The following is a 21,180-nucleotide window of genomic DNA, read 5'->3' as shown; positions in this document are numbered from 1 at the left end:
TTTACTACAAATGTTTCGGCCGATTGTCAGTTAACTACTAATGTTTTGACCAATTGTCAGTTAACTACTATTTTTAGTTAACTATTAGCTTACATTTTCATACAGCGAAAATTATTGCGTCATAACCCGAATATCTTTACTTTGAGCTCGTCAGTGATAAAAATTAGTTGACAGGCGTGCACGACTCTCACGCACGTGTATTAGCCATTCTTATAGTTTTGATCTTATGCCGGAGTATTATCTTTGAGAGACCTACTCCTTTTGTACGATATTAGGGGAGGTTCTTTGAATATTTTCTAAAGCAGTGGTTGTTACCAGTTTTTCATGAGTATTTGCTTCAAATTTTGGATTGTGTTTGGTACTGTTGGTTGGTATTGCCTAACAAAAGGCAAAATTTTTTCCCTTTGGTAACGTAGTTATGTAGTTAGCAATAACTCGGTACACACTATGCTCCAATGAGACACCCATTACTGTATTGAATTTCTATGCTCATACTACCAAAATCTGTGTAAGTTGCCATCTGGTCCGAGACGTTACATCAATTTTAACATGTTAACACATATAACCCTTTTCTTTCCTGTGCTCGTGGTAAAAATTGAATATACATTTTTGTCTGCAGATTGCCTGTTTTCCAGTCGCATGTGGCCACAGAAGATGCATTTTTACCGGCAGAAGCTCAAAAACTCTTAGAGAAATTCTCTCGTCAGTCAGCAACGAAGTCCCAACAGAAGAACAACTTCAAGAATTCAAAGAGAAAGCTCTGCTCTATTTAAACGACATCAAAACTCCACTGGAGCAGACAATGGCAACGACAACATTTCAGTACATATTCTCAGGAAGCGCCATCGAGAGATATGGGATCCCGCTCATGATGTCGGATGAGGCAAGAAGCATCTGTCTCAGAATAGCATCGTCCAACATAAGTGCTTTATATACTGACTTAGACGTCATGTTTTGCTCTTTGGTAGATAAAGCGTCTTTTTCTGGACATGGGAACATTCGCGTTGAGCCTCTTGTTACCGAGAGTGAAGGGTTTACTGGATACGCCAAACTCGTATCACTCACTCCCGGCTACGAAGGACAGTGTGTTAGTTCCCAAGCAATTAGAGATCAAGCCCAAGATGCTGTTCGTAACGCGAGCGTCTTCCATATTCCTGGCATCCCATACTGTTGTGGATTGTCTGAGTGGACTCCCAAGATGAAACTCGACTCCAAAGGGCCAGCAATAAAAATAAAGATTGCTGTCCGCTTCGAGGCTGATATCACACTCTGTATTCAGTGCTCAGATTGGCCATGCATGAGCGACTGGTCTTTCCGACCAAGATACTGGCCCAGTGCAGATGAAGCACAGAGGATAATGTCACTTGGATGTCAATTAGTGGCCAAGTCAGCACCAAACGACAGGGAAAAAACAAGCTGGAGATTCTCCTTTTCCTTGGCAGAAGTTGAGCTCTCTAAACTTGTACCAGACACAGCAAGGAAATGTTTCTTGGCTCTGAAAATCATCTTAAAAGACCATCTTCAGCCCGTGGTGCCTGGAATAACCTCCTACCACATAAAAACGATATTCCTCAACACTCTAGAGAAAGTGCCAGTGGGTTTCTGGGTAGAGAGCAATATTGAAGAGTGTTTCCTGACATTGTTGGCGGAGCTTCGCGATGCTCTGGAGTCCATGAATTGTCGCCATCACTGGTTCAGCTTCATCAACTTGTTTGACATCAAGGCCAAGAAGTTAAAGCGCCTAGCCAAGAAGGTAGAAAGGATCATGAAAGATCCAGCTCCGTTCATCCTTGACGATGGTTGCTGTTGCCTCTCGCCTTGTTGTGTACGCGTGCCGCACTACAGCTTCACCCGCCGAAGCAACGAGCAATTCCTTGCTGACTATGACGAGGTCTCCCTATCTGCCGACGGACAAATGTTGGTAGATCCTGGCAACCACCGACATCAGTTACATGTGTCCCCATTTCCGAGAACCGAGGATCATCCGAGAACCGATGATCAACTTGATCCCAGTGGAGACAACGTCCGAGGAACCAATGCAAGGCCTGAACAACTTGTGGTGTCTCTTCCTCCGTTACAAAATGCTTGGCAAGAATCCAGCTTCTTCGCGAATGAAGCTGAGAACGATTCATTCCGAGACACTCGGCCTTTATTAGTTTCTCTTCCTTCTGTGTAACATGCCTAGCTTTTTTCCACTAGTACAGTAAGGCAAGATGTAAAAACGAAAAAAAACGTAAGAAAGACTTGATTTGCATGTTTACAACCTGATTTATTATCAACAGTGAACTTGATTTAGCGTAACATGCTTAAAGATTAAAGAGGATCAAGACACATAACGGACTCCTAAGAGGATGAATTAATATAGGAAGTGAGAAAGAGAAATCAAAATGCGAACACCTTTAAGCTGTAGATCTAGAGTTTTACCAAGTTTATACTTAACGCTTAAAAAAATGAATGATGGAAACAGCACACAAAAACTAATCCATTATGGATACGTTTATAAATAAACTTATAAAAAATTATTTTTGATAAGCTTGTAGTTCGTTTAGAAGTTTTAGTTGTAGATGTGGCCCATTATGTTTTTGAGGTGGGGGGGGGGGGAGGGGGGTGGGCAGTATTTCTGAGCAAGAATTTTCTTCAAGTTAAGGTTGCGCAGGACCTTTTTTGTGGCTTGTTAGGATGGTTTGAATCGGGTATCTCGATAACACTTGGCTCTGTAACATAAAACAGTAAAATTTAAGGCGTTTTAACACAACAGTAAAAAAATTCACTGTAACAGTAAATTTTATACAGAAAAAACAAAAAGAGCTCCAAAGAGGCCAATATTATTTTGTTTAGAAGATCAAGTTTTCAGCCATTTTCCGTTGATTTACGATCATTTCGGAAGTTATCCGAAGACTTCCGAAGATGTTCGGAGACTAATGAAGATGTCCGAAAACTGTGTCCGAAGGTGTCCGAAGACTAGCAAAGATTTCCAGAGGAGAAATCCGAAAATTTTCTCTAAGTTCATGAGTGATTTTCTTACCAATTTTCGAAGGGCAGATAAGAATTTGCAAGACTGTGATTTTTTTCACGAAAAAACCTACGAATACTTAACAGTATTTTATCCGGAAACAGTAAACATTAAAGCTAAACATTATGGGCAAATAAAGCTAAACACTGAACCCCATTCACCCCCTCTATTAGATGTGTTTTCTCTTAGTGCTTGCTTTGCATTAATTTTTTCCTCTCGTTTTGACGTGCCGGAACTATTTTCGGTAACTATCTAGGCCCCCTCTCCCATCCCAAAGAAACAACCAACAAACCGTGTGTCACACGCGTGTAAAATTCGGCTCTATAACAACGTGTCAGTTATTATTTACTGTTTGGGCAACGCAAGAGCTACTTCCGCTTGTTACCATCAAAGTGCGTTCCTGACAGTTTTTACTTTGAATGGAATTAACTAAGATGAAATGAAACTGTTGTTTAGCAATGACAGATATTTTTATTTTTTTCTGGAATTTTGTTCGAACCTTTTTGCAGCTTGTCCCGTTTCAGATTATTTATCACATTTCTTTTCGTCAGAGATAGATGTTGAGGACTGACACATGTACAGGGTACATGCATATGTGTGACCGATTTATAGAAATTGCATGGAATTGAAAGTACGAAATGATATGAAAGATATACACAACTACACCCGCCCCACTAAAAAAACAGCAACATGTCTTAAATTATGCTTTGAATACTTCACGGTATTTAGCAGTTAGAAATACATAAACGAAATACAAAAAAATTAAAGCGCTTTCCCTGTATTACTGTATATTACTGTATATTACTGATGTTGTTAGTCTCTTAGGCCGTTCATAGAGAGAAAACAGTGAACCTGAAACTCACTGCAATCGCCAGAGAAGAGCGAACAACAACGTAGACCTAACACCTTTCACAGCCAAGTTATTTATTAACCACATTTAGGGTGTCAGGCGCTTGTCACGCGCTTTCTAAAATTATAGCTGGGAATTTTACCCCGGAAATGTTAGAGCATTCATTCTTGAGTCAGGTCTGAAACATTGTGCCCATCGTGCACTAACTTTTGAACGGAATAGGAACATAATTTTAACGTCAATTCATTTCAGCGAAGAGGAACTAAGGTATGTGACTCATTCTTTCTGCCTTGTTTTTGCTTGAGCAATGATGATAGCAATCGATTCCATTATCAAAAGTCCACCGCTGAAGTTCTATCAGAAGATCGACGGTGGTACGATGATGGGGAGAATATGCATATTTACAGCCAAACATTGTTCGATATCGATTAATAGTTTGCTTAAGCAACATGCAGATGTAATTAAACTTTGCTCGAGAACGTTTATCAAGTTCCTTTTGAAATTTGACAAGGTTTTCATTGTATCATTTCCATGGCATTTATTGACTAAAATTATACCATTTCTGTTATTTAAGAGAGGGAGAAACTAATTTCTTCGACTACAAATTTGAATTTTGAAGCGAAGTTCCCAGTTTGGCAATTTTATCTCAAGTTGTCTATTTTCGCGCAGTCTGAAGGCTTTTGTACATTATGCTAGCATTTTTTCGAGCATTTTAGTGAGGCAAAAGCATTGAGCATTTAAGTGCCATTTCCCGGATAATTGATTTTTTTTTCCGAGAAAATAAAAAAGAAATTATTTGTTTTAAGAGAAAATAAAGGCTAAAACTCGAAATTCAACAACAAATAACTTTCTAAAGATAGTCAACTACTCTTTGTACTTAGCTTCGTAGATGATTCCGAGGATCATGGTTTGTTTGGCTGCATTTGTGAACTTGTATACGTTGTTGTTGTTACTTGCAACACTTGTACGTTTTTGTAAGCGTTAACAGTTAACACCATGTTAAATACTTTAAAATTAATTTAAAAAAAAAATGTATAATGAGCATTATCCGAGCACTTTAGTGAATTTTTTGGGGGAGAACGAGCATTTAAGTGGGAAAAATGGAGCATTAAGGTGGAGCATTTTACTGAGGAAGCAAAAGCGTAATGTACAAAAGCCAAGTGCCAGTCTGATGGTTTACTTACTAACCTGATGACCAAAGAGCAGTTATTCGCTCCCCTTTGATACAGCTCTGATACAGAAGTGGTAAATACACAAAAATAGAAAACCGGAACTTGTCAAAACGAAACCGAAATTTGTCAACGGGACTCGGGTTAAAATCTTGTTAACATGCTTAAACTGCCGATCAAATAGAAGTGGAGAAGGGAACTTCCCATGTCACTTCCGGTTTGTCACGCAATCGTTATTTGCTCTTCAAGCTGCAAGGATGAGGTTAGGACTGGAGTACGTTGGATCCTGTTTTTCCACAAATGACTGTCTTTTGGTATATTTTCGCGTTACGTATTACAACATATTTTTGTCTGAATCACGCGTCACGCGAAACCTTTTGTCAGTATCCCCGATGTTGGAGATTTGACTTACCCTATTTAATTAATAATTATCCCATTGACACCTGTGCCGGCCGTAACCGACCGTGACGAAAGATGGCCTTTGTTTCGCTTCTGAAGTCATTACATTTGACCAAAAAAGGTATTACTTATACGCAAGATCTGCACCGGGAAAAGATCTTTTCAATGATACCTAGATCACGGCGTTAATGTAGCCTGAAATATGCACAAAAACGCATAGAAATTTCAGTGAAAAACTCAAAGGTAAATTTTCGCCAACCACCCTTGCTGCTCCATGGTAAAAAAAATTGTGCGAGGATGATTCTTTCTGCAAAATTCTTGAACTGAGAGCAAGCCCACTAAAAGGCCAACATGTGCAGTAAATAGATGAGAAGAGGAGAAAAAAAAATTAAAGCGAAAAAAACAGTGGCTCTGACTTTTGTGCATGCCCAAGCAAAAATGTCAAAATCTCATAAAATGTAATGCAAGTGGAAAGAAAGGCATGCCTTCATGTTACAAGTGGCGCTTTGAGTAGGTTGACCAAACAATTGTCAAAAATATCTTCTTAAATTACCCGTAGTCATCATATTCACTGGCTTCAATTTCGGCATTGTTGACTTGTCCGGTATTGCTAGCTTGTCCGCCACTGCTGTAACCTGAAATCATACCCTCCCTCCCTACTACTGCTGCGGGGGAAGGAGGGCATGATACATTTGCTTGTCGAAAGTCATGTAAAAAAGCCAGATTCTGGTTTTTTGTCTGATTGGTCGAGAAACAATACTCAATGGAGCGGTGTGGACTGATTGGTTGTCGTATTTCAACGAGACTTCCGGTCAGAAGCTGGTAATGGCAAAGACGAGTCACGTTTACTCAGTGTTTACTGCGAGGACGAGTTCTTTTCTACGTTAGCTGAAGCCCTAACAGATATCAAGTGTAACTCGCTGAAGGCAGAACAAATAGAGTGAGCGACAATGCGTAATAATTTTGGTTCCGTGAAGATGTTTTTGTTGTTCTTCGAAAACAGTTTCTTCGAAAACAATATCCCAGAGATGTTGGAATGTTTACAAAAGCGATCGATCCTATCTGCCGTAAAACAGCTCTTGTCGGTGAATTCCTTTTTGTGTGTGTGTAAGCTGAAATAAAGGGACAGCATCCAGTACAACTGATAAAAATATGTTCACAAGCGCCATCTCACCTTGCTACTAAAAGCATTTTTATCTCAACACGGCGAAGTTTAAATACAGGCTGTACATATGTCAGATATGTACAATTTTTCTCCAGACGTTTTTCACGCCTTGTGGAAATCCGAGTCTCGAATTTGCCGCCAACTACAAAGAGTGGTTTGACAGTTCGACGACACATTAGTTTATTTAAATTAGGGGGCGGCTGGCGGCCGGTTAAATAAATGTATCAGGCGTTCTTTTTTCCCTCTCGCTTTCGTAAAAAGAAAAAAAGAACGCCTGATCGCAGGTTACCATTGCTGATGTTATTGAACGATTCTTGTAAACTCTTCAGTTCATCCTTCAGCTCACAGCTTCGTATTTTCTTTCTCGAGGGTTATTTCTCCCATCACAAAATAGCTTAGCGGGTTCGGAGTGATGTACTGAAGAGTAAAAAAATCCTCCAAAGTGAGACCTTTGCTTTTCTTGCATAACCTATGGGTAACCGGTTGGACCCACACTCAAGATGACGTCAGGTAAGCGAAATCGACCTCTCTAGATCTGGGTCTCACAACGTAATAATTCGGCTTTAGAGACAGTATCTGAACAATATTTTCATACCCCTCCCTCTCTGAGGTCGATTTTGTCGACCTCGCGCCATCTAATGAGTGGTTTAGCCGTTCACATTTACCAAGGAAAGCAAAGGTCGCATTTTGGAGGATTTTCTACACTTCAGTAGAGCACGTAACCGGTAAGATTAACTTGAAGTCTGTGGAGGAGGTTGAATGGAAAATACAAATTACACTGAAAAAACGTAAAAAATCATTACAAAAACAAGTGTAATGTTAATATAATGCATGCACAAAGCATTGAAAACTTACCTTTAGTAATGTTCACCCTCTGCCTAAACGGTATCAAAAGAGTCCCTAGGAGGCTCAGCAAGATTGTAGGTTAAATGGGGGTGGATGGAGGAGGTGGGGAGGGGGGGGGGTGATTTGACACAGATTGACACCTTGGTGGTGCTGTATATGCCGGTGGGGGCAATGGTCAGGTCTGGGGAAAATAACGGTGCATGAATAGGGGTGTATTCTCCTGGGTTAAACTGACTTTTTTCTCCATACTTTTATATAGTGAGTCATGGGAACAAACATAAAAGGCGCCATTTTGGTTGGCATTGTTATAATACTTGTGATACTACATGTCCTTGCAATGGAAATGAGAAACTTGAACGAGAAAAGACTCATTGCCACAGTGATTGTAACATTCATGGTTGGCACGGTGTTTCTGTGTATGTTTGTTTGGATGATAAAGAAGTGTTTGGTATGAATATCTCGCAATTCCTCAGTAATAGGCAGGCTCTGGATCTATTTATGTTTATATGTTTGTGCGAGCCTTTAACTAAAAAAGTGGTGGGGTGGTTCTAAACGTAAAAAATCAAACGCTTTAAAATGGAAAATAGTTTTCTAAATCATCACAAAGAATTCTATGGTATAAATCAAGCACAAAAACTCGAGGTTCTGCAAAGTACATATTTCAAGCATGATATAGAATAAATTTTGTGCTTTATTATGTTCGGTGCTGTTTCGAGCTGTTGCTGGCGGAGAAGGAGAGGGCAGCCGCTTATGCCAAAAGTGGAAAATAATAAACAGAATATACTTTTGTCGCCAGGCCGATAGGTTTATAACTGAAAGGCGTTTAACCGGTATCGTATTTTGGGAACCACAAAGAGGAATGTCAATGTAACCCCCGTACAACTTTTCCTCTTTTATAGATTTTTTTTTCCCCTGTCACTTGCGGCAACAGGAGGTGTGTTTTCACTGGCAGAAGCTCCAAACCTCTTCGAGTGATTCTGTTGTCAGTTGCCAAAGCAATTCTAACAGAACAGCAATTTCAAGAATTCAAAGATAAAGCTTCACCTTTTTTTAACGACGTCAAGAATACTTTTGAGAGTTTAATGACAACGAAAAAATTTCAGTACTTTTTTACAGGAAGTGCAGTCGAGAGATATGGGATCCCTCTCATGAGAGAGACTACAGGATCCATATCTGCACTGCGTGAATATTTCAGCATGGGGCCATTAGAAACTGATTTAGACGTTATGTTTTGTTCTTTGGAAGATCAAGCCTCTTTTTCTGGACTTGGGAACATTCTTATTGAGCCTCTCGTTAGCAAGAGGGAAGGGTTTTTTGGATACGCCCAACTTACATCACTCACTCCTGGCTACGAAAGACAGTGTGTTAGTTCCAAAGTAATCAGAGATCAAGCTATAGATGCTGTTGGTTACATGCCTGAAGTCAATCTTCCTGGCATCTCATACTGTTATAGAATAGAGGACCCCAAGGTACTACGCCTTCCCACAGGGCCAGCTATAAAGCTCCATAGACTGCCTCTTTTCGAAGCTGATGTCACAATTTGTTTCCACTGCTCTGAGTGGCCACCCATGAGCGACTGGTCTTCCCGACAAAGATACTGGCCTAGTGCAGATGAAGCACAGATGATAATGTCACTTGGTTGTCATCTTGTGCCCAAGCCAGCACCAAGCGACGAAGAAGAAACAAGCTGGAGATTCTCCTTTTCCTTGGCAGAAATTGAGCTCTCTAAACTTGTACCAGACATAGCTAGGAAATGTTTCTTGGCTCTGAAAATCATTTTAAAAGATCATCCCCAGCCAATTACCCTAACCCCTGCAATTACTTCATACCACATAAAAACGATATTTCTAAACACTTTGGAAAAGATGCCAGTGGGTTTCTGGGTAGATGGAAATATCGAAGAATGTTTCCTGACACTGTTGGCGGAGCATCGCGATGCTCTGGCGTCCATGAATTGTCCCCATCACTGGTTCAGTTTCGTCAATTTGTTTGACAAAGAAACGTCTTGCTTCTGCATTGAAACAAGATCCTCACAGCGCTTGGCTAAGAAGGTACAAACATTTCTTAACAACCCAGCTCCATTCATCTTTGACGACGGCTGCTGTTTTCTTTCCCAGTGTTGTTTACGCGCGCCGCACAACAACGTCACGCGCCGCACCAGCGAGGAATTCCATGCTGAGTATGATGAGGTTATGCTATCTGCCGACGGACACGTGATCGCAGGAGCACATAATCCTATAGATCCTGTTAGCAACCGATATCAGTTATCTGTGTCCCCGTCTCCAAGGTGCGAGGCACAACTTGACCCCGGTTTGAACCACGGTCAAGAAATTACCACAGAGCCTGAGCAACTTGTGACCTCTTTTCCTCCCATGCACAATGCTGAGCAAGAACCCAGCTTCTGCCCGGGTGAAGCCGAGGACGATTCGTTTAACGGCTCCCTACCAATTTCAGTTACTTCTCCCCTTCTAGGATTTCAAGCTCGTCTCCTCCAGATCTACATGGCAGCATGACGACCTCCCCTCCCGATTTATCAATTAACATTAATTATTAAGGAGAAACTGAAACGCTTTACCTAGAATTAATATAAGGAGATTCAGCATTCCTTACCATGTAATGTAGACGTTTTTTCTTTTATTATACATGCAGGTCTTTTTGAAAGTATAACCTCGCCTAGCACAAGAAGTACTCCTGTCATGAATTGAGCCTAAAATTTGAAAGACTATTAATTTCAATGTTTAAGACAAAGTAGTTTTTCGGTATTTCTATTGAAATGCATTTAAATATTTTATGTCATTGTCAGGTAATGGCAATGTCGTTTCCAGGTTGGATTTGAAGGACGATATATTGATTCTGTGACTTATTCATCATTCAATATAACAAGAAATAGCACAAAATTAACATATAAAAATTGAAGAAATTATTGGATCATTTGAATCATTTGAAATGTAGAGGCCCGGAAATGCTATTTTCAGCATTGTGCACGTCAATATTTCAAACTCGATGGAGTTCAAAATAACAGGTATTTTTAGTCATAACAACAAAATTTCCGGCATTTTGTTAACTTGATACATTCATACATACATACCGGCTTAGTACACTACATCTTAGGGTTAATGCTTAAGCCCCACCCCCTAGCCTCCCACGCAGTCCTTCTTAGGGGCGATCAACACGATCGCCCCTAAGAACGACTGCGTGGGAGGCTATCCACCCCCCGGCTCTACCGTCAATGTACTAAAAGAAGCGTCAAAGCGTCAATATGCACTAAATATGGACGTATCACCTGGGTCCCCCGAAATTGAGAGCCAGTGAGGAGAGCCCATTCTCCTAACAATTTAATACTTTCCCGATACTTTTAGCGTTTTCTTTAAAAGCTGCAACACTCAAAGTTTGTTTTCCATTCCCCCACTATTTGCTAAAAGCTGAAAATCAACAGTTTGTGTTTTCAGTCCTCTATTATTGACCTCCAAAGGGGGTTCGTTCGAACCCCTCGAACCCCCCCCCCCCCTCCTACGCGCCTGCTATTGGAGGTGTTTTGCTCTTGGTATTTGCTTCTTTGTGTAGCTAGCTCCTCTTCTTACAACGTAGAAAATTTCTCTTTGTTGTAACTATTGCTGAAAAGCTCAAAAGGAATGAAAAAACGTAGCAAACTTGCCTTATAAAATTCCTCCATTGTCGACAAACAATGCGACAAGTTTACAGGACTGACGCTATGCTTTGTGCTAATTGGCTAATATTTGTCACATGTTGTTTTTTCTTCGATTTAATTGGCTGAGACAAAACTGTCCTATTTTTTTTAAATTGGACAGTTTGTGCATTTTACCTGAAAGTCCTAATTGAAACTATCCAAATTTAATCCCAAATTGGACAGTTCTCAGAAATTAAGGAAAAATAGCTTCGCTGACAATATAGGATTTACTGACAGCTATATAATTAAGCAATAAAAATGAGGCTCTACCAATTCCATACTTGGATATATTATTACCATGCACAATTTTAACCCTTTCCTAACCTCAACGTTCTAGCGAGGAAGGTTCTAGAGTTAGCATACGTCTTCTTTCCGAGAGCGCAAAGGTCGTAATTTGGTTTCGCTTTAGGGCCTGTTTATATGGAGAAAATTATCCCTGGTAGGAGGGTTCCACACCATAACGAGCCACCCCGAACTAGAGAGCTTTTCACACATTTCTTCATAATCTGCGAGGTATACCTCGCTCGGGTCTCCAAAGTACCAACGCGTTTAAGAAAGAATTTCTACTCAAACATTTTTTTAATGAAACCCCGTTCTAGAACCAGGTAATTTTCTAACACCCCATTTTCACTGCTAATAACTTGCAACGTGCGTTCGAAATATCATACTCCGTTTTAGGAATCGTCTCTAAAATGAATACCCCCTTCTAGATTGGGAGCCCAAACTCACGACCCCGCAGGGGGTACATACGCGTATAGGTTTCTGGGGGAGGGGCCTCTTTCTTCAATATGAACAATGTTTTCTTAAAACCAGAACTGCGACCATTTTTCTCTTTGTAGCTGTTATAAAATTATATTCATTTTTGCATTCAGCACGTAGCAATACTTTTTTATCCTTCCACTTTTTTCTGCACAGTGACAGAAGTTTCCAGTGTAGTTGTTGAGGAAGAAGAGGATGTGCTACTGTCACTTCGATTATGCTTTGCGAGTGGCCAGTCACAGTACGCAAAGTTATAATTGCTTTAAGCCGTATTGTCTGAATTCTCATATTCCACAGTCACAATCCCAGTAGTCAATTATCATTTTTATAGAACGTCGTTTACCGGTACTTTAATATTTCAACACGTCAAACCTATGAGCTCAATACTCTAGGCGTTCAGAAGAGGGGAGACTTGAACCACACACTGGGTCTGTTGTCGTCCATCTATTTCCAACACACCCTTCATTTCCTTCTTGCTTTCGTGTATTACTTGCGTTGTTGTGTGATTGCCGTTCAGGCCGTTCATGGAGAAGAAAAGTTAGTAATTAAGAAAACCGTGAAACCAGAAGTGGAACTGAAAGTAACTGATCACCTGTGTGAAAAAATTGCCAGATTGCTTTTTGATTCACTTAAAAATAATTCTGTCATGAAATCACTTTAGAACGGCATGAAACGCCAATCCACAGACAGGTCAGGCTATATATTTTATTAACTACCCAGGATGTCCTGCGCTTGTCACGCGCTTTCTAAATTTAGAGCAGTTTTCCCAGAAATGCCAATGAGAGTATGCTGTGTATTACAGTATTCATTCTTAAATCAGGTCTGACAAATACATTGTGCCACATACTTTTAAACGGACGTGTTCCTGAATTTTCAACGTCTATTCATTCAAAGAATGAAGAAAATAAGGTAAACTGACTATCTACTTCTGCTTTAGTTGCTTAAACAGTAATAGCAATCTATGCTTCTAATCGACATTCCTTAACATGTTATCAGTAGTTCGACGACGAGCGAAGCGAGTCTTTAGGCCGCAAATCGGCCGTGCGAGCGACAGAGTCGCGAGAACACTCGATTCTTCATAATAAAGACGAAGTCTTTACTTTATTACCCTAGTTCAAGTTCAGCTGAGTTCCGTTTCATCTTTGACAAGTTCCGGTTTCCAGTTTTTGTAACTCGGAAAATGCATCCCGCATGTTTAAAAAATACCACAATACCCAATTCAAGATTCAAATTACGAAATAAGGGACGGACCATTATTTTTTAGGAGGGGGGAGGGGATGAAAAATAATAAAAAAAATGGTTGCAGGGCCTGGAAAGACAAAATAAATTGTTTGCAATTAACAAAAAATAGTAAGAATTTCGAAAAAAAGTGTTTGCAGAGGTGCATAAACTAAAAAAATAGTTTGCAGAGGAAACTTTTTAACCCCCCCCCCCCCAACCCCCCTTCCAAGAAAATAATGGTCCGTCCCTAATAGTCTAACAGTCTGCAATGTTTGACAAGAAATAAGACTAAATTGAACTTTGTTCTTATCCATCTCTAGTAAGCCATGAGAGCAGTTTGTGGAATAAGAAGCACTATAGGCGTCATGGCGGTGATGTTCTGTAATTGGTTCATAACATCGGCTGCTTATTTCACGTTAAGACTGTTGCCTTTCACCGAAAGCATTGAGGACCTGATGGACGTCATCTACCCGGCCTTAGCTATAGCATTAAGCTATGTTTTAGGCGCTTGTGTGTGGTGTCTGGTAATTTTTTTTCGTTTTCGGAAGAGGACAAAGTGCTTGGTATGTATCTTGTTGTACATTGTAACCCGAGTGGGGGGGGGGGGGGGGTGGGGGAATTGCATAGACTTGCATATAAAAGGCCAAGGATGTTCGTCGCAATAATCTTGAATTATACCCCAGAGCGAAACAATCTGGAAGTGGCTTTAAAGGAGAAGTTCACTCCAGTATGGCCGTTTATTTTCTTTACACCAATAAAAAGTTTGTACAAAGATATGTTATTCCCCAAAATTTCAGCCTCCAAAGTGCGCTATAACCCTACGAAATCTTTCCCAAAACTCGACAACTGAACGCCGCCATCTTGGAGCTGGTAATGTATGCGTGACGTCAAAGAGCTCAGCCTGAAGTTTAGCGGGAAAATTTAAATACTCGATACTCCTTGTTTCTTCGTAGTGGTTTTTCATTTTGCTCAAACAGAGCACCAAAAAAATCTAAAAAACAAGGAGTTTCTACTATTACAATTTTCCCACCAAACTTCAGGCTGAGCTCTTTGACGTCACGCATACATTACCAGCTCCAAGATGGCGGCGTTCAGTTGTCGAGTTTTGGGAAAGATTTCGTAGGGTTAAAGCGCACGTTGGAGGCTGAAATTTTGGTGAATAACATATCTTTGTGTAAACTTTTTATTGGCGTAAAGAAAATAAATGGCCATACTGGAGTGAACTTCTCCTTTAAGCTTTTTTAATCCCTTAATTTCCCATGCCTGATGGGTGTAAACCATCAACACTTGCACGTACAGTATGGCAATGTCTTTTAATATATATTTGTAAGCAACCCTAAGCAATACATAGACGGCTAAAATGTCGGCTTTCTGTCCTGAACACCCAGAGAGACCTGATCCGTTATTTATATTACCAAGCTTGACGAAGAGCATCCCCGTCTGGTCACTTTCATGTGGGTGTCTACCCCAAGCACTGTTAAGCCCCCTGACAAGCCCTGGAATTTACGTTTATATGTAACTTTTTCCTCTGTAGAGTTTTTGTTTCCCCGTCGCATGTGGCCACAGAAAGTGTGTTTTCACAGGCAGAAGCTCCAAACATCTTCGAGAAATTCTTTTGTCGGTTGACGAGAACATTCCGACAGAGGAGCAAGTTCAAGAGTTAACATATGGCTTTTTACACTATGCCGACGATGTCAAGAGTGCGCTCGAAAAGACAACAGGAATATATTTTCAGTATTTCTTTTCCGGAAGCGTTGTCGAGAGATTTGGGATCCCACGAATGTTGTCGAAAAAAACAGAATGGAGCAGACCATCATGCAGCGCCAGCGCTTTAGACACTGACTTAGACATCATGTTTTTCACTATGGACGAGAAAGCTTCCCTTTCTGGTGAGGAGAATATTGTTGTGGAGCCTCTTATAACCGAGAGTGAAGGGTTTACTGGATACGCTCAACTAACGTCACTCACACCTGGCTTTTTCGTTCAAAACGGCTGGTTTGTTAGTTCAAAACTTGCCAGAAGTACGGCCAGAAATGCCGTTCAAGACACGCCCGTAAACAATCTCCCTGGCGTCCCATGGTGCTGTGGACTGTGTAAGGATACTCTTGTCGGAGTAGTACTGAATTCCAATGGTCCAGCGATAAACCTCCGTGCGGGGTACCAGTTCGAGGCTGATATCACAACTTGTATCCAGTGCTCTGATTGGCCATCCATAAGCGACTGGTCTTCCCGACCAAGATACTGGCCCAGTGTAGATGAAGCACAGAGGATAATGTCCCTTGGATGTCATTTAGTGGCTAAGCCAGCACCAAGCGACAAGGAAGAAATAAGCTGGAGATTCTCCTTCTCTCTGGCCGAAACTGAACTCTCTAAACTTGTACCAAATACAGCAAGGAAATGTTTTTTGGCTTTAAAAATCATCTTTAGAGATCACCTTCAGCCCGTGATGTCCGAAATTACCTCATACCACATGAAAACGATATTTCTTAATACACTAGAGAAAGTGCCTGTGGGATTCTGGATAGAAGAAAACGTGGAAGAGTGTCTCCTGACATTGCTAGCAGAGCTTCGCGATGCTCTGTTGTCCAAGAATTGTCCCCATCACTGGTTTAGTTACATCAACTTGTTCCAATCAAGAGTGTCGTGCTTCGGCATGGAGGCTAAACGCTTCCAGCTTCTGGCTGAGAAAGTCCAAATGATTCTTAACGACCCAGCCCCATTCATCTTTGACGACGGCTGCTGTTGTATTTCTCCGTGTTGTTTTCGCGCGCCGCACTGCAATTTCACTCCTCGCACAAGCGAGCAATTCCTTGCAGAGTATGACGAGGGTATGCCATCTGCCGACGGACACGTGATCGCAGGAACACATTATCCTGTCGATCCTGTTAACAACCGGCACCAGTTATCAGCATCCCCGTCTCCAAGGAGCGAGGTTCAACTTCACTTGAACCTATATTCAAGTCGGAACAACGGTCAAGAAATAACTCCAGAGCCTGAATAACTTGTGGCCTCTTTTCCTTCCATGGACAATGCCGAGCAAGGACCCAGTTCCTGCTCGGGTAAAGCCGAGGATATAGGAATTTGTTTAACGACTCGCTACCAATTTCAGTTACTTCTCCCTTTCTAGGATTCCAAGCTCGTGTCCTCCAGAACTACATGGCAGCATGACGAGCCCCCGATTTATCAACATAATTTAATTATAAAGCGAGAAACTGAAACAATTTACCGGGAATTGTTGTAAGGATATTCAGAATAGTTCACCATGTAATGGGTAGACGGGTATTTTCCTTTTATCATGCATACAGCTCTTTTTTTAAGGATAACCTCGTTCAGCACAAGAAGTACTTCTGGCATGATTGGAGTCTAATTTTTTTGCGAAACTATTAATTTTAAAGTGATAAATGATCGTCGCAGTGAATTTCCAATTTAAGCAATTGGAATGTGTGGCTTCTGTGGCTGAAAAAAATTCAGGGCTTCAACGGGATTCGAGCCCGTGACCTCCACGATACCGGTGCGGCGCTCTACCAACTGAGCTATTGAAGCCACACATTGGGAGCAAGGTCAATTGAACTCATTGGAAATTGTAAATTTACTGCGACGATCATTTATCACTCATATATATCCGCAGTTCATATATAAATCATTTCATATACATTGCATCACTATTAATTTCAATTGTAAAGACAAAGTAGTTTTTTGGTATTTCATTAGAAATGCACTCAGATTTTTCATGTCATGGTCAGGTAATGGCAATGTAGTTACCAGGTTGGATTTGAAGGACGATAATTATATTGATTCTGTGCCTTATTCGTCATTTAATATAACAAGAAATAGCACAAAATTAACATATACAAAATTGAAGCAATTAAGCAATAAAAATAAGGCTCTACCAATGCCATTTTTGGATATATTATTACCATGCACAATTTAAACCCTTTCCTAACCTTAACGTTCTAGCGAGGAAGGTTTTAAGAGCTAGCATATGTATTCTTTCCGAGAGCGCAAAGGGCTGCTTATTTGGTTTCGCTTTAAGGCCGGTTTTCTAACACCCCATTTTCGCTGCTGATAACTTGCAACTTTCGTGCCTTTGAAATATCATACACCGTTCTAGTAATCGTCTCCAAAATGTGTATCCCCTTCTAGATGGGGAGGCCAAACTCACGACCCGCTACATACTCGTTTAGGTTTTTGGGGAAGGGGTCTCTTTCTGCAATATGAACAATTTTTGTTAAAACCAGAACTGCCACCACTTCTTTGTAGCCGTTTACTAAATGTTGGCAGTAACTCATTTCCATATTCAGTTATATCAGCTCCTGGTTATATTCAATTTTGGCAGAAGTTTCCAGTGTAGTTGTTGAGGAAGGAAAGGATGTGCCACTGTCACCTCGATTATTGTCTGAATTCTCATATTCCACAGTCAAAATCCCAGTAGTCTTTCACTTAATACTGAATATTTTTCTATACTCGGTTATCAATTATCATTTTAGGACGTCTTTTACCGATACTTTAATATTTCAACACTTCAAACCTGTGAGCTCAATTCTCTAGGCGTTCAGAAGAGGGGAGACTTGAACCAAACAGTGGGTCTGTTGTCGTCCATCCATCCCCAACACACCCTTCACTTCCTTCTTGCTTTCGTGTATTACTTGCGTTGTTGCTTTGTTGCCGTTCATAGAGAAGAAAAGTTAGTAATTAAGAAAACCGTGAAACCAGACGTGGAACTGAAAGTAACTGATCAACCTGTGTGAAAAAATTGCCAGATTGCTTTTTGATCCACTTAAAAATAATTCTGTCATGAAATCACTTTAGAACGGCCTGAAACGCCAGTCCACAGACAGGTCAGGCTATATATTTTATTAACCACCCAGGGTGTCCTGCGCTTGTCACGCGCTTTCTAAATTTAGAGCAGTTAATTCGCGGATATTTGGAAGCCGAATTTCGCGAGTATAAATTTTTGCGATTGCAAGAAAAATTAGAGCAAAAATGTATTAAATTTCGCGATTGTGTCCGTGTTTTATGGCTCAGTCGGTCAAAGACTAAGGAACTACTGAACATATACAAAGATCTGGTTCAATGTAACTACAAGGAGCCTGCAAACGGAAACCTTGGTGACTGTGCTGAAGAGATCTTGGCCGATTCAGAATCTAAAGAAAACAAGATATTTTCAAGGATAGATAATTACAGTTCCAAGCATTTAAAATTTGTATTATTTTTATATAAAATATGGTATTAATTTTCGCGTGTTTAAATTTCGCGCAATGTTTTTTCCGCCCGTATTAAATTTCGCGATTATTTTGAAATCGCGAAAATCGCGAAAATTAGTAAGAAACAAAACCACCAGACAGTTCTTTGAAATGCAACTGGATTGGAGTGACCAGGGGGGGCAGGCAGCTACCTTTGATCTTGCCGCTTTTTAAAGAAAAGAAATCTGTCAATCATTCGAGAACCGTACGGAGCATGCGCACGATGCTTTGGCAAAAAGGAAACAACATGGCGTCGCGTGTCGAGTTGACTGTAGAAAATGAATTCGCTGTTGGTTATTGCCGCTTATTTGCCGTTAGAGTTTTTTGTGGCAGTTCTGACACAATCAAGACTAATGGAATGAAGGATCAGCTTTGTTTTAGGTTAGTAGAGCAGTTAAAAATTTAAATGAGCAAGGAGCCAGTGACATGTTTTGGGACAAGTTTCTGAATATACTGCTTGGGCTGAGATTTTCCCAGTCGAGTGTTTATATCTCATCGTCACGCCGGCAAAAGAAAATATTTCAATCGCGAGTCTCCTTCACTTATATAGAAAATCAGTAACAACGTCGAAGTGTTTCACGACTGCCCCTGCTAAGGCCCGAAGCACTCTGTAGTCTACCGTATTTGTCAAGTAGGCTTGAACTTAGCTTTATTAAAGTTTACATTTATATACAGTACCTGTCTCAAGTTCTGTGTCTTTATTCAAGCTTAGTTTGCGTATGAAACATCGAATTTATTTTTAGAAATTCATCTTCTGATCGATCGAATGTTTTATGGGAGCATCTATTTCTAGAACCGAATATTGCATATAAAGTGCCGAGTTGCTTTCGGTTGAAAATCGAATTTCAAAGCATTTTCCATCATGTCCATGCGAATGGGCCCACAGGAGAACAAACGTTTTCATATTTGATTTCGATTTTTCTTTTTTCCCCTTTGCCGGTGCAAGATCGAGGTGAAGTCAAGGCAAAGAAATCCAAAAAGAATAAATTAATTTCTTCACTTAAATTTAAATGGAAAAAGCAGAGGGTATGAAATCAATTACCTAAACTGTGCAATCTGAAGTGCCTTGCTTACACATACAGAAACTGTTGATTATGTTTCGGGTAAATTCTTCGGTTGAACCGGGTCAGAGGGATCACAATTTAATTACAGCAAATAAAGGTGGCAAAGTAAATGCTTGTCTTATGTACTGGAAACACTTCAGCACTGGAAAAATGATAAATTTGCCCATCAACAATAGAATGACTGTTGCAAACAAGTACATTGAGCTACCATACTTAATTTTCTCTCCCAGGGTTAATTTCACATCTCCAAATGAGCTACTCATGGGGATGCAACCCCTTGTCGGTAATAAAAAAAATACTATAATATTATTATTGCAATACTGTTTTTCCCCACCCTAAAAATGCACATCTATCATCTATCACTATTTTTAGGAGACAGTGTGGCCAAGTGGTTTAGGGCACTGGTGTTGTAATTCAGAGAACCCAGGTCAAAACCCTCTACCCAGCAACCAGCTGAATTTGTTCTCAGATGTCCTGAGATCAAATCCTTGGTCATGCTTTGTAGATAGAGAACTGGTCTGCCTACTGCTAGTTGGAATTTGTAACTGTTATGTTCATTTAAAATTCTTGTTTCTGTTGAAGCTAAGTGGATGACCACTGTAAACAACTTTAATTTTACATTTTTTTACATTTACATCTGAAACTTTTTCCTGGTCAGCAGGAAAATTATTCAACTGAATGTGAGTAGAAATTGATTATTTCTTTGGACAGGTTGGGCAGGTAAGAATCAACAGGTTAAGTAAGTCTCAATAGGTTTTTTTAAAAGTGTCAGATCCCATGCAGCGGCTCAATTATGTCTCTACCAGGTAACACACATGTAGATTCGAGGAGCAGATCCTTTGCAAACTCCACCATGCGGTATAATTGTTTTATTTGCAAAAGCATTTCAAAATAATGCGCTGCCAAAAACATTTTAAGCCCCCTCAGAACTCAAGTTTTATTTTTTCTCAAGGAAATACAGCAAACCATGGTCCCTAAGTTTAAGGTGACTGACCATGACTGGGGCATTCTACAACCAACCAACCTCCTGCAAGTTCCAATTCTTACCCCACAGGTGTGATAGGCAAAATCTAAATGCAAGTTTACCCCACCAGCTTTCTCAGTGAGCGCCATTATCAGGAAGACGTGCTCAGTTCAAAACTAATATAAAGAAAACTGTTGCAAACATTACCACCTAATCTTACAACACTAATTAAACATGAAAAAATGTTATTGTAAGTGGTGCAAAACATAAAATATAAAATACTGGTAGGCCAATTATATTTTGATATATTTTATTTCGATATTTTATTTTTGATATATTTTATATTTTTATATTCAAATTCTAACTAGGCTCTGATCTGAGGCTTTGGGAAATAAAACAAAACGAGTCATATCAAACCTTCTGCACTTTCTCAATATTAAACAACTACGGTTTGATATAAGTCTTACTGAAAAAAAAAAAAACTGCTCGAAAATGGCTACCCTTACCATCATGGCGTCTAGTCCAGAAATAAAGATCGTTCAGCTTATCCAGTGTACGAAACAATTACTAAAAATATTCTGTTAAGAGATTTCGCTGTCTTCAATGGGATGTAAAAACCCAGTGGCGGTCCCGTTCGCCGGTTTGCGGTGTAAATTTCACCTGTGATGTTTCTTAAAAATCGAAATTTAGATAAAAAGTGCCTTAAAAACCATCCCCTGGATGTTTGAACGTGGAAACAGTTCTCGAAACGTTTATGAACCTTCGCAAACGTCCGTCCGCCATCTTTGTTTTCAATTAA

General features: G+C 40.2%; 3 protein-coding genes across 3 annotated transcripts; all 3 read left to right on the top strand.

Moving 5' to 3' along the window:
• Nucleotides 1-293: 293 nt before the first annotated feature.
• On the top strand, nt 294-2,494 carry LOC144648865 (uncharacterized). Its single transcript, XM_078508311.1, has one exon. The coding sequence runs from the start codon at nt 803-805 to the stop codon at nt 2,174-2,176; it is 1,374 nt and encodes a 457-aa protein (XP_078364437.1). The 5' UTR covers nt 294-802; the 3' UTR covers nt 2,177-2,494.
• Nucleotides 2,495-4,033: 1,539 nt separating this feature from the next.
• On the top strand, nt 4,034-16,376 carry LOC144650748 (uncharacterized). Its single transcript, XM_078510498.1, has 3 exons — nt 4,034-4,130; nt 13,431-13,673; nt 14,645-16,376. Exons 2-3 carry the CDS (start codon nt 13,437-13,439, stop codon nt 16,109-16,111), a joined length of 1,704 nt encoding a protein of 567 aa, XP_078366624.1. The 5' UTR covers nt 4,034-4,130; nt 13,431-13,436; the 3' UTR covers nt 16,112-16,376.
• LOC144650751 (cyclic GMP-AMP synthase-like receptor 2) lies at nt 7,673-10,273 on the top strand. Its single transcript, XM_078510501.1, has one exon. It carries the CDS (start codon nt 8,525-8,527, stop codon nt 9,953-9,955), a length of 1,431 nt encoding a protein of 476 aa, XP_078366627.1. The 5' UTR covers nt 7,673-8,524; the 3' UTR covers nt 9,956-10,273.
• Nucleotides 16,377-21,180: the final 4,804 nt, after the last annotated feature.

The sequence above is a fragment of the Oculina patagonica genome, chromosome 4 (genome assembly GCF_052425735.1).
Source record: "Oculina patagonica isolate OP01 chromosome 4, crgOcupat, whole genome shotgun sequence".
Lineage (NCBI taxonomy): Eukaryota > Metazoa > Cnidaria > Anthozoa > Scleractinia > Oculinidae > Oculina > Oculina patagonica.
This window is presented reverse-complemented; position numbering and strand designations above follow the sequence as displayed.

Coding starts and splice junctions, on each gene's coding strand:
- LOC144648865 (XM_078508311.1), top strand. CDS start 803: ATGGCAACGACAACATTTCAGTACATATTCTCAGGAAGCGCCATCGAG.
- LOC144650751 (XM_078510501.1), top strand. CDS start 8,525: ATGACAACGAAAAAATTTCAGTACTTTTTTACAGGAAGTGCAGTCGAG.
- LOC144650748 (XM_078510498.1), top strand. CDS start 13,437: ATGAGAGCAGTTTGTGGAATAAGAAGCACTATAGGCGTCATGGCGGTG. Junction 13,674..14,644: donor GGAAGAGGACAAAGTGCTTG/GTATGTATCTTG, acceptor TTTCCTCTGTAG/AGTTTTTGTTTCCCCGTCGC.